This window comes from Gavia stellata, chromosome 6 (assembly GCF_030936135.1).
Source record: "Gavia stellata isolate bGavSte3 chromosome 6, bGavSte3.hap2, whole genome shotgun sequence".
NCBI classification, from domain to species: Eukaryota; Metazoa; Chordata; class Aves; order Gaviiformes; family Gaviidae; genus Gavia; species Gavia stellata.
The window spans coordinates 45,504,713-45,520,661 of NC_082599.1; the positions used below are offsets into that span (position 1 = coordinate 45,504,713).

General features: G+C 39.1%; 1 protein-coding gene across 1 annotated transcript in view; it reads right to left on the bottom strand.

The window, feature by feature from the left end:
• The window catches only part of GADL1 (glutamate decarboxylase like 1), a 113,453-nt gene that overhangs the window by 92,923 nt on the left and 4,581 nt on the right, over positions 1 to 15,949 (bottom strand). Inside the window, exon 2 of the mRNA XM_059819072.1 lies at positions 1,429 to 1,463. Within this exon, the coding sequence (XP_059675055.1) occupies positions 1,429 to 1,463 (35 nt within the window). The remainder of the gene's footprint in view (positions 1 to 1,428; positions 1,464 to 15,949) is intronic.

Consider the following 15,949-nt stretch of genomic DNA (forward strand, 5'->3'; position numbering starts at 1 on the left):
AAAGTGTCCAAAAATTAACTGCCAAAGCCCCCAAAAGCTCATGTCTTCCATTAGAATTCAGGCCTGATTAAAGTTTGGCAGGAGATTTTAGGAAGCTGGTGAAATATTCACGTGTGAATTAAACATTTATTCACATGCAGTATCCTAATTTTCCTTCTTTGTGAGGAAACAAATGTAGCCCTTCTCTAGCTTCAGCTGCAGCCTCTACTAAGTCATTAATAACTTCCACAATTTGCAGAAGGTAATTTTGTAGCCCAATAGATGTCCTACACTGCAAGAGATAAGTATTTGAACTTCACTGTGATAGATAAAAATGCTAGATATCACTAAATTAAAAGTTCGTAGTTGCCTGGGAATAAGAAATCATGGCCTGATTGCATTCATCATGGGTAAATGAAGGACAACCCCAATCAAAACTATGTATTTCTGCTGCTTCAAAAGAGCTAATTTCCACAAACTGAGAAAAAGAGTAAGGGGAACTCACAAGGGAAAAAAACCTTTAGTGAGAACACAGAAAGAGTGACTCTTTTAAAGACTCTATTAAATGGCTAAAAGACTATGATTTTGCAGTCACACAAGGCAGTAGCTTTCCCTTAAAAGCTCAAAGGTGGCACTTAGAAATAAAATTGAAAACAAAGAGAAATTATATAAATTATAGTGCTATAAATTACAAGTTACAATATCAAAAATTGATAAGAGAAGTTAATACGAAGGAAAAAAATTGTGGTTTTAAGAGCTAAAGACAAATGAGACATTTTAAGTGTGTTAGGAATAAAAAAAAAACCCAGTGGTGATACTGGCCCATCAGTAAACGTAATTCATAAGTGGATTTGTGCTGATGTGAAAAATGTAGATATGTTCAATAAGTATTTCTGTGCTACAAAAGAAACAAGTAGATGGATCTCAATGGGTTTATGAAGAACTGCTCCAGCCTGCTAGTAATTAAGAAAGATAGGAATCATGACCTCTTATAAGCAAACTTAGATAACTGCTACTTCCAGTTCCAGAATAGACACTTGGGCTCTTTCACCTTTTTTAGTAAACATTGGAATACATGTGAAATTCCAAAGGGGTGCTGATGTTATACCAGTAGTCAAAAAGGGGCAATTGCAATGACAGGAAAATACAGGCCAACATCAGAACCCCAAATAATAATGGGAATAACAGATTTCATTTTAAAAGATTTCAATGAAAGGAATAGAAATAATTCCAGTCTTTTTTATGAAGACCAGGTCTAATCAAACTTCTCTAAATTCATTCTTTGATGAGATTGCTTGTTAGGTTAAGTGCATATTGACTATTTAGACTTTTAAGACAGTCTGAAAGAAAATGTAGTACCGCATGATATCGTTAAAGCACATGCTAAATTGACTAAGACTTGCCTAAATGACTGATGACAAAAAGCAGCTGACAGTAAGGAACACTCACCAAACAGGTATGTTTCTGTGAAAAGGGGGTCACATCTGAAAACGACACAAAGAGGAGAGAAATGGTAAGGGTAATAAGGACCGAGCAACCACGTAAAGTAGTCTGAATTGAGTGGCAAACTGGGCCTTGTCAAACTAAATACACGTACTATAACTAAATCCCTGTAATAAGCATGAAGGATTGTCGGTGCTGCATACTAAGAGGGAGAGGGCATTTGCTGAAAAAGATTTAGGGGTTGTAGTCACCAACTCATCATAAATGCTCATTCTGACACTGGTAACAGGAAGGATTAATCTGCATCAGGGAAGTAGGAAGTAGGGGAGATAGTTTTATCTCTGGATAGATCACTGATGAGACCGATCTTGTACACTGTGTTCCTGCCCATGTTTTGAAAAAAACGTTGAAAAACTGGAGAGGGGGCAGATTAAGAGCTGAAAACGTGATTTGGGAATTGAAGAAAAATGCTGCTAAATGAGACTTAAAGAGCTCAATCTGTTTATCGTATCAAAAAAATTGACTTGATTACAGCATATAAGTACCTCTATGGAGGAAAAAATACTGAATTCTGAAGGGCTTTTTAACCTGGTGGAGAGTGGCATAACAAGAAGCTGTGGTAGAAACTTAAGTCAGACAAATGCAAATGAAGCACACAGTTTTTCTTCTTAAGGTGATAATACATCAGTGGAACAAGCTAACAAAGGCACCGCGAAATTCTTAACGGTTTTGTGTCCCCCAACCAGGACAAGATGTCTTTCTGGAAGACAGGTTTTAGCCAAATGCAGGTTACTGCCCGCAGTGCTTGTACATGCATGAAATTTAATGACATCGGATACAGAGGACATCAGATCATATGACTAAATGGTCCTTTGTGGTCTTACTTCATTATTGTTGTACTAAGTAAATATAAGCAGGGGTGGCTACTGGTGAGCACCTGCTCAAGATTATATTCTTTGTCAACTGACAGCTATCAGTCTCTGTGAAAAAACATAACTATCGCGAGTGTGTAGGATTTTAAGTGATCGCAGTACCCAAGACATTCTTGGCAAGCAGAGTATGAAATACCAGAAGACAATCAAAATTAGTCACCTATTTTCATTTCATTTTCTTTTCAGCACTAAGCTGAAAAGACTTCAGTTCATCTGGGTCACAAAGGAGCTCAGAAGAGCTTACGGAGGAGCTGAAGGAAAGGGCAGAAGCATGAATCCATTAAAAACACTAGCCATCAGACTCAGGTAACATGGTAATTAAACTGCAAGCTTTGAAACGCTGGCAGACAAAACAGAGAACTCATTCTATATGCAATATTACACTAGTAAATATACATCAGTTTTAAATTTTTATGGGTTTCTTGCCCAGCTTGTGTATAAATGAATCAAGTTACCTCACCTGAAGCTATGATCCCCCATAATGAGCTGTGGTATGCAATGAAGACTAAAAGGTTTGACACTGACAAGTAATACCTACCTCTCTGAAAGCAGCCAGGATGACACAACTGAATTGTGTTGCACGTAAACTATTGAGAGCTACATTTAAACATTAACGAACTAACATTCTTCTTAAATTGTTGTATTTGCCAGGATGTGAACCTGCATCTTTTCACTTCTGCTTACAAAGTTGATACGGCAGTGTTCACCTCGGTGCCCTTTCTGTTCTCATCACTTGTCCCCCTCCCTGAAGTTTGTTATATGAAGACACAACCTTTTCATCAAGTAAGGAACCGCCTCTAAACTATGCAGAAAACCAATGGCCATAAACACATAGTGAGAACAGTAGAACAATAATACATTTCTTAACTGAAGGAAGAAAGAATAAATTGGGAGAGGGAGAGTTCATTTTGGAGTTAGCATGTAAACTTTTTTCAGTTTCGCTACGCCAGAATTCAAAACAAGGGTGCTTTCCAAACAAGAAAACAATTTTATCCAAAAGACACTCAAAGATTTTGAACTGCCTAATTTTGGTATGCAAACCTTAACAACCTGTGAATGGTTCTAACCTCTAGAAATTATTTAGATATGTGCCAGGCCCTTTAGATGGTCTTAAAGATGGAAGCTTTCAAAATTACCTGATACTTTTGCAGATCTAACCTGGAAGATGCGTAAAGTAGGGTCTTAGCTCTTTCTCTGTCTTTTCCCCAGGAGAAGCTGTGGGCTTAATTTTTAGAATTACAAAGAATTCCCCACTCCAAATGGAGTAAACAAAAGCTGCAGGATCCCTGCGCTTGTGAAAAATCAGATCCTGGGGCATTAATAATAGAAGTTTCATGGTTACCTCTATTGGTATCAACATCACCTATGGAACTCAAACATTAGTAGTCTGGTGCAGGTAACTGAGACAGGGAAGAAAAAGGATTAAGAAGTTGAAGGGCATTCATTACCTTTTTGATGCCTAGAGGAATAATGTTGCTGTGCTACCGGAGGCCAACCAAAGGTGAAGACTCATCATTCTATACAGTAAAGTGAAGAAGTAGCTAGGCTCTCAACTTGCAGCATCTGATGCCTTCAAAGGAACAATATTGCATTAGCTGGCTGGCAAAACACACTGTTCAGAACATCAAGGCTCAAAACAACAAAACATAGGTAGGTGAGGCTCAGACCTTAGAGGCATCAGCAAAGACAACGAAGGCAGCAGAAGGAATACTGAATTTAAGCAGCAAAATATGGCTACAGGACACTTTCCGGAGATTATATTCTGCATATGAGAGGTGATCAAATTCATTCCCCTGAGACACACATAGGCCATATCTTCTTTTGGACAGCACATATTCAGACGTCCAAAGGTCACACATGCTATGAAGAGTCTAGGTGGAGGAAAGCACAGGGAGCAGTTCACAAGCAGCAAAAGACTCTCCATCCTTAGGAGGCAGGGCAAGGAGCTGTCAAATACCAGAACCCACTGCTGTCCCTTCTGGTGGTGCCAGGGGAAGGATGAGCAGGAGACAACAGCAGCAGCCTAAAAGAGTCAGAGGCATTGAAAAGACATCCCACCACTCCACTGAAGGCCTGGGCTGGACAGCCCGCTCAGGCCTGTGGCAACCTCATCTTTCTAGCTTTATCCCCACTTGCTGCTCAAACAGAAGCTCACTCAAATTGCTGGCAAGTCTTTTGTGGTTTCATAGACCCAGTTTAGACACCTTTGTTGTGTATTTAAATCTATTAAATTACATTTATATTTTCTTGAAAAAAATATAGGGAAATCCAAATAGGGCTATTTATAACCCGTGAACATGCAACCTTTCAAGACTGACTTTTGTTGATTCAAGTCAATAACGATGATTACAGATCTGACTGTTATTATTTCCATGTTTAGTAAAAGAAGGCTTGCAACATACATGGTTAAAGGGTAAACTATCTGAGATGCCTGATCTCAAAATTGCAATGCTATTTTTGAATAACTGATATGTCTTGTACATTCTCCTTTAATCAATGTTGGTCATGTCATATCCCTTCTCTAATGCTGATTTTGGTGGGAGGCGAAAGAATTTAAAACCTCATAGGAGGAGGAACCTTGCAGGATTTGGGAGTCAGCATACTATTTCACCCATTATGTTTTAATCAAATATTTTCCTGGGGTAGATATGTGCTCTAGCAAAGATTCTTATGATAAAATAATGCTTAACAAATCTCATTACTCAGGTTTATGAAGTCACTTGCCCCTTCTGTAATTCAGAGGGATTAAATCACTCCTGCAAATTAAAAATAGGAAAATCAACTGATTAGAGCAGGGCTTCTGTTTGCTATTTGTGTCAGGCAGACAAAAGAGGGAGCAGAAGCAATAAGGAAATCATGTTCAAGAATTGTAACATATGAGGATATTTCAAATCTCAGACTCTAATTTTATCTCAAGATCTCATTGATTACAAAGAAAAAGATTATACAAGCCTCATTCTTACGGTTTATAACATTACCAAAATCTTTTGATAGCCATATAATTCACATTTGCCTGTTTTATTGTGTTCTAAACAGAGAAGCCTAGGGAAAAATGGCTAATAAAAGCAAGGTGTTTTCATCCTTATAATATGTTTGTACTTGATGTTTTTTAATAAACAAAAAGATACTAGACATGCACATAGCTTTTTTATTTTCTTTTTTTTTTTAATGCAAGAATCTTAACATTCGATTTTAAGCATAGAAAGAGAAGGGGGATCACAGAGGAGGGATAGAGAAAAATTAGAGAAACACCAGATACTGCTCTACTGTGGTCACCACAGCTAGTGTGGGCATGTATGAGCTATCTTTAAACTAGCAAGCTTGGATATTGCTGAAGAAATAGCAAAAGTAACACAATGCTGAAGGTGAGCTGCCGACTCTTCCTCAAGGCTGGGTATTTGGCAAATGGCCCACACGGAGCTACGCACTGCTGCAGCCAGAGTGCTGTCATGCACAGGGATGTAACAGATGACCATGTGTGCTGGCAGAACAGATCAAAGATCAGTCCTTCGTTTATCTTGGAAGTTAGGAGATAAAAATCCATGTATGAAGATTACAAAAGTTGAAGGTGCAATTAGTAAAAAGACAGGGTTTCACTCATCAGTCAGCTTCATCAATTAGATTTTCCCACAATGGCTGTTTTCCAAAATCTTTTATAGATACTTTTGAATCAGGCTTCACTAGATATTCTTGAGACAATAAACTCTGAGGAGCACAACAGTAGAAGTGACGAAGCAGAGAAGGGGCAAACTCTCCACTTTCACATTTTGTAGTGTCAGGAATCTTAAGAAAACCCTATATACCTGGTTTTCCACATAAAGTAGCTTGCATGTTTGTTCCCCACATAAAAAAAAAATCTCTTCTGATTTTCCAGGAGAAAAAGAACTAGGAAATATTGAGCAGGCTAAGTGTATGCCATCCTGAAACACCTTTGTGGCAAAAGCTGTAATTGTCACATTAGCAAGCCATAAAATAAAAGGCATTAATATTGTTTCTAGAATCAGGATTTATATCCTTTGTAACTCGCAGCCACCAGAAGGTAACATGAGCCCAAGAAATGCACTCAAAAAGGTCTAACGTGCCATCCAGTGCAGGGCATTTTGTGGTACCGTTCGGAGGCAGATACAGATACCACAGAGTGTAAGTGGAATACATCTACATTGTTTTCCAGGGCATGCAACTATATTAAGTAAGGAGGGCTAATGCATGAGCTTCCTGTCTCTGTAAACTTCAGGCAAAGAATGAAGTTCATATCAATTCAAGACAGATTTTATGTTAATTCTTTCCTGTTGCAAAACAAGAGTCACGGACCACATAACATTCAGAAGGATGCAAAGCAGCAGGCAATTTCAGAACCATACTGAGCAATGTTATTTAGCAAAAAAGGAGCTTGTGGGTTCTGCAAATGAAATTACTCCCAACACTCACATGGCAGATGTAGAATTCTGTGTGCAAACAGTGTACATTGAGCATCATGAAACTGCATTCAGGGAAAAAAAAAAAGCTTCTTTGAGCCGTCTTCATATCTGATGTGACCTTGTACAATTTCACTGCAATGAGCACTATTTCTTGTATTTGTGCAAAGACCTGTTATGGCTAAAGAAGTCAGAGGTAAAATGAAATTGCTGTAAGCAGGGACTGTAATAGTTGATGTCATGGCTGGGATACAGAGATTAGGCACAGGCAAGAAGCAAACAGATGTCACCAGCCCACACCCAGAAGAAAGTATTTTTTTAATGGTAACATGCTTTAATTAATGTAAATACTGCATGTAGATTAGAGAACCAGTTTCAGTTAGGTGGCTTACTACTCCTCTGCCTTTCAGGAGAAATGAAACAGCAATAGAGAGAGGACTAACTTCTTCAGGACAGTATTAGCTATATGAAACCAGAAGGCACTTCTGGCCTATATCAGCTCTCTCTCGTGATAGCAGAAGCAGAAGTGAAGTAGTTCAATGATGTTCAAGAAGTCTGTCTGTATACTGTTGGTTAAAAAGCACTGCTATGCCAAACTTTGTTATTGTGACAACTGCAAGTGGTTTTAATATTTAGGCCCCCCTGCAGAAAGTAAAGTGACCAGTTGCTTCCAATGGATACACATTCAATTGCAATTCAAGGCTGTCCTGATTCATCTGGTTTTCATGCAGCTTTCAGAAAACTGAACAACATCACCGGCTACAAATAGGCAACGTATGCAACAAGCTGGCTTTGCAAATTCAAACTTAAGACCAAGAAGCAGAGATGATTGGGAGTTGGGCACAGTACAGCATGTATTAGTAATGTCTGCAACTTTTTTTTTCTTTCCAGTTATTTCTCCAGCAACAGTTTTCTAGTGAGGAAAAAGGTTAGTTTGTGACACAGCATCTTTTCTGAGATCAAAGGATATAAACAAGAAATATAAGCACCTCTCATGACAAGAATTATGCTAGGCAGCTCACTTCTCTTAGCATCTTCAACCCTTACCTAACTTTTCAAAAGTCCCTATTGTTAGATTAAAGAAAACAGCTTGCATACAGACAATATAGTGTACAGAAAGGTCAAGTCAATGCCAATGTCTTGCTGAAAGTTACCTGCTACACTCCTGAGAGAGTGAGGATCTGAACTCCTGTTTTCTGTGTCCAGCGTAGTGCCCTGCACGTGGAGTACACTTCAGGTTTTGAGACTCAGAATGAGCCAGTGATTTAAAATTGTTACACAGCAAAAAGAAATGGAAGTCCCAGCCCCTAACTAGGAGAAAAGTCTATCCTTGTTGCTGAAAAACTGTAACCCCTGTTTCTGCTTCTTAAGGTCTAGAAAGACCACTTCCTCCAAAGAAGACACCCATGAAAAGCACCAGCTGTTTCTGCTGCTAGAGCTGAGGCAAAGCTAGGACAGGTCTACCTGAGGAAGGCGCTGATAACGTATGTGGTACTTAATGAGTATAGCACAACCTCTATTCTGCAGTAGAGTTTTGACGTGGGTACCTACAGACCTTTATGATCAGTATATTAATAAAAAAAAAAGAAACTAGAGTTTCCAGTGTAGAAACAGCAGTGTGTAAACAAATGACAGAATAGGAGAACTTTGAATCGAGGAGGCCTTTTGACCATTTTCAGCCACATTTCACTTTGGCAAAGATGATCACAACTAAATAGCTGAACTGGAGCCTGTGCACTGCTATTCCTTTCTCCATCAAACACTTTGGGAGCACTATTAGATATTAGGATTAGGTGAACTGGTCTCCTGAAAACAGCAATTCACACAGTATTTTTGAGAATATTTTTAGGAAGAAAATTAGAGAAAGACTTTGTCAGCTGCAAACCAAGAGTTGTAACTTGAGGGAAATGTTTCGAAGTCCTGGATCTTTCAGTTATGTAGACTCTTTGATGAGGTGTGCTGGTATCAGGCTGCCCAGGCAGGAAGAAGGATCCATTATTTCCAATAATATTTTTTTATTTAATCATTCAGAGTTGATTTTCTCCTGAGACACCCTCCATTCAAAATTTTAAGGCATTCTTTGCCGAGATGTCTTTTCTCTTGGGGTCTCTTTGAATTTCACAGGTAAAGAAATGCAGACTGCGATTGCCTATTAACCAGTTGTGTTCAAAATAGGAGAGATGACAACACTGCGTAGTCTTCTGTACCTGACCACACAGAATACAAAGACTTACCCTACAGGCATATCAGAGAGAATGGAGCCAAATCAGTCACAAAATACAAGGCCTGCCAGCAGTGCAATTGAAAGAAACCAAAATTAACTTCCATCTTGGTTTAGAAAAGGTGCCATACCATTTTACAAATAAACTGAACTATAGGGAATATCTGACAAGTATATAAACCTAAAATGTATAAATATACATACTGTTAAAAATCAAACAAAGAGAAAATGCATCATTTTAACATATTCTTTTAGTGCCTACTTACATAAAGCAATACAGAGTGGTATATAGCACATTTAGGGATAAAGATGCCATTATATTATATACTTCACAACCAACTGTGGTCCATTAAAACCAGTTACATTCCCTCCTGAATCATAACCATCTTCAAACATTTAATGTCAACAGCAACATAAAATCAAAATATGTAATTTTACATCATCTGTGTTGCATCTTGCATATAAGTAAGCCATTTCTAAAGGTTTGTCTAGACACAGTTTTAGTGTCAGTGTAGCAGTTCAGACATAGAAAAACTAACACAATCACTGAAACAGAGTCTCTTATCACTGCTATAGAAGTGCTAAATCAGTAGCTCAAATCAGCATATTGCCTTTTAAAATAGGGCTTATATTGATATAGATAATTCTTCTTAATTGTGTAGCTATTTGATTCCTCTTCAAAGGTGAATCCTTAGAGTCTAGAATTTTTCAATAGAATTTCTAACATAAATTGACCCACTGTAGCAAAATTAGGTATCTCAGATTACTTCCAGTTTTTCAAGATGAGCCTTTAAGGCCATTTGCTTTTTATTACAGTATTTGGCCATCAAAAGACACCACTGCTACTATTTTTGACTCTTCTCTGTAAATCCATGAATATATTCTTTAATCCTAGTCCCTTGTTACTTAGTACATTTACAGTGGCAAAGTGGCAATAAGGGCTTTTGTTCCATTCTGGATGCTTTGGTTTCTTTTCAGATGTCAAGCAAATTCTTGAGTATTCTCAGTACTAGAATGAAGATAATAATCATGCCATTAGTTTTCAAGCAGAAGCCTCTATTGATAGCAAACTGGTTTTTTTGCTTAACAATTCTAGCCCTGAATATCTTTTACACTTTACTGCTCCCATTTTCTCAGAGGCTAGTTTTAAGAACTGGTGCAGTAACAGAACTTCAAGTATCCCAAAGAATACTCTCTTTTCTTTTTCTTTTCCAAAGAAAATGAACAGTTTTTTTTAAGAAATACATAAGTGTCTGGACCAGCACAGAATCATTAGGAAAATCTCATATTTTTAATTTTGCTACTCTGAGGCTTTTTTTCAGTATTCTAATTCTCACAACAATAAAAGTCAGACAGTAATTAGTTTTATAATAAGGGAAGCTATCAAAATGGAGAGTGCTAATTAGTATTTCTCTCTTACCAGCCCAAAAAAATCAATTCAATAAAAAGGTTACAGCAAAATTGTAAATAACAGGACTGCATTCAGGGGGTTTCCAGAATCTACTCAACACTAAAAAGAATATGGCTCTTTTGGTATACTAAGGCATTATAAACCCAATCTTTTCCACCTGTTGGGAACTACGATTGAGACTTTCAAAGGTTTGCAACTCAGAGTTCAGTTTGTCTGTCTAGAAAGTACCTGGTGATTTGTGTACTGAAATGCCAATTTCTGCCCCAGGACAACATAACTACTAATGGACTCTTTCACAGCCCCCTCTTTGCTGTGCACTGCTCCAGAGTGTTATGTACAACCTCTTGGTGTAAAGAATGGGCTGAAGCTTTCACTTGATTTCTCCTTTACAATGTCTACACATCTGGTTTCTTCTGTTTTGTTTAAAGGCTAGAAGCGTATGGCCCTTAGTGGCTTTGAAACCCCACAGGGTAATTTTAAGAGACATTGTCTATGATAAAGAGTCTAAAAGTTAACCTAGTTTGATGGCAGTCCCACCTGGAGGGGTTTGATTTATAAAAATGCATAGGAAAGGCCTGATCCTTGCTGCTATAGACAACGACAGTGAAAAAGAAGATAGACACATATGGTGCCAACATAGGAAAGCCAACCAACAAGAATCCTGTGCTAGTTTCTAATGAGCCCCTTCTCCTTCACCCTGCAGCATGGTCTAACAGGAAAACAAACAAACGTAAAAAGAAAGTTATCTTATTTTTAGGGGTTTTTTTACAAGGTTTGACAAGTTCTCTATAATGGTGGGTGATTGGTCAACATAAGCCAGGTCTGAAAGTCTGTGTCCAGTCAGTTTCTAGTATGACTCGCTATCGCTATGTCTGTAATTGATACTAATGGAGAACCTCCTTACATGTCTCAGAAGATAGAGGCCAATGAAAAAACTGAACAGACATGGAGGATAAACAGCTGTCCAAATCATGATGCATCTTTTTCAGGCATTGAAAGTTAAGCTGATCACCAAGTTTGGGGCCAAAAACTTCTTTCAGAGCAGATTGGCAGGGAAGGTTTGGAAGATTTTAGTGTCTGTCAATAGCATAAGGGATTGTTTACTTTGTAGGATCTTCTACTTTAGGGGACAAATTCCCCTGATACTTTAGAAACTGAACACAATGCCCCAGTAATGCCCCAGTCTCTTCTGCTCTTTTCCTGTTGTGTGTTGTGCTTTTGTGGTTCTGCCTTTTGTATTATGGACTTCTACGTTATTACAAGTTTGGGGGAAGTGTTCTGTGGCTCCTGGGATATACACAGAGTAGCATCTCTGTTGACTTACTTATCTGTACTAAACATTTATCACAGGGCTGCCTGCTACTGCAAAGGACTAAATTGGATGGCTGATGTGATTCCTCTAAGATCCCTGTTCCCTCTAGGTGGCCTTCCAGTTTATGCGTTTTAGCCAACTTAATGGGCAGCTCCCAGGAAGCATGCGTCAAATCTGCCCGGCCCGGCCAGCGAGAAGAAAACTGGACAGTCTCCAGAGCCATGAGCACAACATAAGTTCAATATTGCTGTTAAAATAAACAACAAAAGCAGAGATTTCTCAGTCAGACTGCAGCTGCTGCTGCTTCCACCATCTCCTTTCTCACCTCAGGGAATCAAACTTCGCACTGCGGATGTTTTCACAATACGTCCTCCCGCCCGGCTGCTTGATATATTAATACCAGACTTGAAACAACACAGGTTTTCCATCTACCTCTTTCTCTAGCTGATTGTAATCCTTGGTCTGCAGATTTTGGTTCTTTCCCTCCTGAAATTTGTCATCTTATTTCAGACATTTTTTAACCTCAAGCAACCTACTGTCATTTCCACATACACAATTCCAGAGCCAATAGTAAAGAGCAGTGCTGAGGACAAATAACACAATCAATGTGTTACCTAGATCCTGCCCTGAACTAGTTTAGGAATTATAAGGAGAAATGCTGTCCCCATAAAAGTCAGGAAAATGAATTACTGTTAACTGCAACAGAGTCAGATTTTTCAGCCATGGTGACTAGCACTTTACACTGAAAGCTCCCTCTGTGACTCCTGCCAGACAACCTGAATCAATTAGCTAGGTATACGGAAGAAAATATGAAGGCAAAAGTAGATCCACATTTATACACGTGCTCACACACACCCTCCTTCATCCATTCTCCTTCTCCAATCCATCAATATACCTGACCCACTTTCTAAATCCCTGTTGTTGCAGATGCTGCTGATGCAAAGGTTGTTTCAGCTCATTGGGAAGATACATTCATCAGAAAAATAATGCAGTACAGCAGTGTCGTCTTCTGTCAGGAGCAGCTGGAATTATTGCTTACTTGGTCACCCCAAGGCATTCATAATTAGGAGGCAGGAGATGCGTGTGCCAAGATAGGCTGTAAAAGACACATTTTATGCCAAAAGCAGGTTGGGAATGTCTTTGTAAGTATAGCAAATGGTTTCATTTATACCTTAATGAAGGCAATTTTCTTGGATTTCATTTTTGTGGTTTGCATAGAAGCATTTGATCTGGTGCAATAAAGATTCAAGTAACATACATTTATGATGGCGCAGTACCAAAACCTGTTACTTCTGTCTGCAACAAATTCTTAATTCCATGACAAAGAAAAAAAATCTCTACAACAGCTCACATTTCTGACTATTCAGATATGAATCTGAGGATTTAACTTCACAATGAAGTAACATCAGTTTAACCAAAAGCGTGATTTTCAATTAATTTAAAGTATGATTTTCAATTAATTTAAAGTAATTTAAAATTTAAGTTAATTTAAACATGAAATGTGTTAGTTTAAACGCTGCTCACCAAGTTTAAAACAAAATCACATTATCTCCCAATGCACCTGATAGCTTGCAATACCAAAGAACATGGGTTTCCACTAAGGTGACAGACTGGGAATGGGAATGGTGGAGGCACGGGTACACATTTCTTTCTGCCAGGTCTCCTACAGGTACAGTAACTGCTGGCAGAGGGAGGGTAGCAAACAGCAAAGAGACTATAAGAGCATAAATGAGTGCAGCTGTTTTCTTAGGAACTGACTTAGCCTTAACTGCAAACACACAGTTCTAGCAGCTTCACCAAATGGGTGATAAGTTAGCACTTGTCACATTCCCTTGCTTGGCCATTGTCTGAGTAGAGCTACCTGTGATGGAAGGAAATTAGCAGTCTGGCTCCAGATGAAGAAGTCTTGTGGGCAAGGTTGCCTCTCTCTACTCCTTCAGCTGTACTGCTCATTGCATCCAGCTCATGTTCACCACCAGGACTGTGCTCTGCAGTTTCCCAGTGGGGCAGGCTCCTGTCCTCTTCTCACTTCAGGGGCACGTTGAATAGAACAATTCTTCAGTCTCTGAGCAAGCCTGTCATGAGCTTCCCCTTTGTCAGGAGGAATTAGTACTTATTAGTTGCTAGTTACTACTTGTTACTATTTATTACCTATTACTAAACTGTACAGGCTCTGTGTATGGATGGAGGGTGGAGGAGGGACCTTTGTCTTCTGTCTGAGGAGGTCTATGTCAAAGCCAAACCCCTTTGCAGGACTATCCCCATGCATTTGACAACACTTTGGCCATTCCTCTGAACAACTCAGCTGGGAATCGAAAGTGTTACAAAAGTCTTCAATATGGCCCATTGCAGACCACTGACTCCCAACCTTTGGGCCTCACTTCAGTGAACCCTTTTGCAGCTAATCATAACCAGTGGCTCTTTGGCAGTTTTGCTTGATAGAGGCTAGCATCTCTGCACCATCTGCATGTGTCAGTGCAGGCCAATAGTACCCCAGAGGTCTATGTGTGGAGTTTCATGACATGATACAGACGCATCCTCCATGACCTCAGGTGCCTCTGTACAGCATTCAGAGAAGTCCCTCTGCAAAGTCACGGGATTGAGGCCAAATACAACCACACACAAAGCTGTACCATAATAAGCTCCTTCCTCATAGCTCTTCCTGGATAAATAAAATTTACCTCCAAATGATCAAATATTTCTAAAAAACCTCCACATATTTCAAAGATATTATCAACTTCATTGTTTATCAGAAAACATTCTAACGGAAATTTTCTAGCAAAAAACATGACCTGGAATTCCCAGATGTCTTTATATTTTAACCCAAGTGAGTGGATGATGATTATTCTTCTAAAAGCAGAAAAATAAATTAAGGTAACAGTCACGACACAGAGGAAGAGAACACTGATCCATTTTGACACTTATGACTTTCAGATCAGAGACCTATGAAAACAGTACTGTCCTGTCAAGATATAAAAAAGTGATCTGGATGAAAATCACCTAGGGAATGCTAATTAGGCCTGTGCTTCTCTGTCCATCCCTGACATGCCATGTGTTGAACTTCTGCTTCTTTCCTCTGCAACTGAAAATGAAAGAGTGAAATTTCTGACATTTGTTGCTGGGCTGCACTGACCATTAAACAAATAGATGAGGTTACAGGAGATATATTTGTTAGGTCATCTTATAACTGACCTGGAAAACATGCATTTTTAGGAATGAAAAGGCAGGCTTGTACTGAAGCACAGAATTATGACTACATGATCAGAATTGTACAGGATGGAGTACCTCAAGGCAAAAGCCTGAAAGGACTTGGCTCAGAGCAGCAATGTGCAAATGCAGAGTTTCCATGGGAACAAATTATTTTAGTTCAAAAAGAAGGTACTTGGGATTCAAACTGGGGCAACACGTCTAAGGCAAAGGCACCATGTGGTCATCATTTTTTTTCCCTTGAGGGAGCAAAGGTTTTCCAATCTTACCCCACTTACACATTCATAGTCACAGAACATGAAACCAATTCAAAGCCAATGGAGTAAGTGGAGTAAATATTCACACCTTTTCTTCACGAACTTTCTTTACTGTTGCTGGAAATTGTTAGACATTAATAGAAAAGGTTCTTTTCCTTGCTGGTCAGCCTTGTTGCTAATTGTCATCATTATGACCCTGCTATCACAGTAATCATCATTACAATGTGTTACAATGGAACTTAGAATACTCAAGAATCTTAACAACTATATACTGTAAAGTAAGCAGGGCTGGGTACTGACCTGAGTTCTGGAATGTGATTACCAATGCCATTTAGGTGTTAGCATGCTCCCAGCCCAGTTCTCACCCATGCTTACTCCCACTCTCCCACATCCTACCTGGGCTCAGCTTTGGGGTGCAACAGTATTGGCATGTCCTTATTAAGCCATTTGGGCTCAGTCATTATGTTTGAAGAGGGAAAGAGAATTTAGCCATGGGAACATGAGCTAGGCTACACTACCTGGCCTAAGGGCAGAGAATGTTCCCTGGCCCATTTTATCTAGCATTACAGACACTGCCTCCACACAATCTCCACAGTAGTGTGCAGCAGAGGCCTGTCTTAAGGCCAAATTGCCACAATAATTGCCACCTGGAAAGCCCTTTAGGTGGCTTTGTGTCGAATCTGTTGGTAGCAGAGAGGAAAGCTGACCTTGGATGTGTCTTAGGCTTCAGAGTACACTTATAGGTGTACTTATCTACCAGATGAAGGGCTCT